Below are 1674 nucleotides of genomic sequence, written 5' to 3' on the forward strand. Positions count from 1 at the left end.
TCGCCCCCCCCCCCCCCGTTGTGCACGTGTGCGTGGCCGATCTCTGGTTTTCCTCGCCCTTGCAGCCCCCTACATGCTTTCCTGCACGCCTTCATTGCTTCGCACGCACTCTCTTACCCCCTCTTCCCCACCTCGTGCTTGCTCCGCCCCGCTTTCCTTTTTCGTCGTCGTCGTATTTGTTTTTCTTCGGAGTCTCTTTCCAGGACTGCGCGTCGAGTAGCGTCAGCGGTGCCGGCGTTTCTGCCGTACGCCGCCACACCCGCGAGCAGTCACGGGCGATCCCTCTGTAAAAAGAGGGGTGTGGGGGAAGGACAGCCAAGCAAACAAGGAACGAGAAAATAAAAAAGGTGACAGAGAGGGTGCTGCTGGTGAGGAGAAAGCACTCGGAGGAAGTTGGAGAGGGGAGGGGGTGAAGTTATGACAGGCGCAGCGGCTTAGTGGAAGCATGCGAACGTGCGACGGTGTGCTTCTCCTGCGGGGTGTGACGAGAGGCCTGGAGGCGTGCAGTGTTCTGTGCTGGTGTTGGACTTGGCTCATTTTATTTTCTCTTTTCGTTTTCTTTGCAATTCTTTCGAAACCAAAGGCGAAACCCCGAATGAAAGACGCCACGAGGGGGGGGCGAGGGGTGGTGATGGAAGCGAATCACCACGGCAAAGACGGCTGCGGCACTTTGAGTAGCGTGTTCGCAACGTCACGAGCACGAACGCAAAGTCGGCCATACGCGCAAACGGCAAGCACTGGAAGAGCTTGATGTGCGTGGGAGGAGGGGATGGGTGGGTGGGTGGATGGGAAGATGGAGGACCGGCCGGCGCTTGAAGCGCCCGGCGTTTTTTTTTACTTCGCCTGTCCTACTCGTAGGCCCTGCCTCTTCCCTCTCTCTCTCTCTCGAGTGCGTCAGCTGACTGACTGTATGCCACTGATGGCGTTTTGGGTTTTCTCTCTACGTGAGAGGTGCTACGAGTGCTTGTGTGTGTATGACGACTGACGTTACACTCTTTCCCCGTACACCGCGGATGTGTGTGCGAGTGTGTATGCATGTATGTGTCCTTCTCCATCTCTCCCTGACCCCGTCTCTCTCTCTCTCTACGTCTTGGTTTCTACTTCTCTGGCGTTTCTGTGTTCTCCCCTACTTCCCTGCGCATGCTTGCACACACACACACACACACACACCTTTGTTTGTCTGTCTCTATGTGTGATTGACCTGTGCATGCGCGTGTGCGTCCTGTAACCGCACACATACGCCTCCGTGCTCATCCACATCTTTATCCGTCATTATTTCTGGTGTTCTGATTGCCTTCTTTCCCATCGAAAATTTTTATTGCCTCTTCACAACACATTTTCGAACAATCTCAGAAACGCTTGCCCAAGAGAAAGCACCATGAGCAGCAAGACTCCCAAGCTCTTCAACAAGTGGTCGTTCGAGGGCCTCGAGACGTCGGAGCTGGCCCTCCGCGACCACATCTCGACGACGGCCGCGTATGTGCCCCACACGTCTGGTCGCTGGCAGAAGCGCCGCTTCTACAAGGCCCGCATGCCGATTGTTGAGCGCCTGGCCAATGGCCTGATGTTCAAGGGCCGCGGCAACGGTCGCAAGCTGCAGGCTGCGCGTCTGCTGAAGCACACACTGGAAATCATCCACCTGCTGACGGACGAGAACCCCCTGCAGGTTGTTGT

The 1674-nt window shown here is 56.4% G+C and overlaps 1 protein-coding gene across 1 annotated transcript; it reads left to right on the plus strand.

Annotated features, from left to right (window-relative positions):
- Positions 1–1531: 1531 nt before the first annotated feature.
- Positions 1532–1672, plus strand: LDBPK_110970 (40S ribosomal protein S5; the record flags this gene model as incomplete). Its single annotated transcript, XM_003859025.1, has 1 exon — positions 1532–1672. A coding segment is annotated over one exon (141 nt), but the record flags the coding sequence as incomplete, so codon positions are not given.
- Between the last annotated feature and the right edge of the window lie 2 nt (positions 1673–1674).

Source organism: Leishmania donovani, chromosome 11 (genome assembly GCF_000227135.1).
Source record: "Leishmania donovani BPK282A1 complete genome, chromosome 11".
Lineage (NCBI taxonomy): Eukaryota > Euglenozoa > Kinetoplastea > Trypanosomatida > Trypanosomatidae > Leishmania > Leishmania donovani.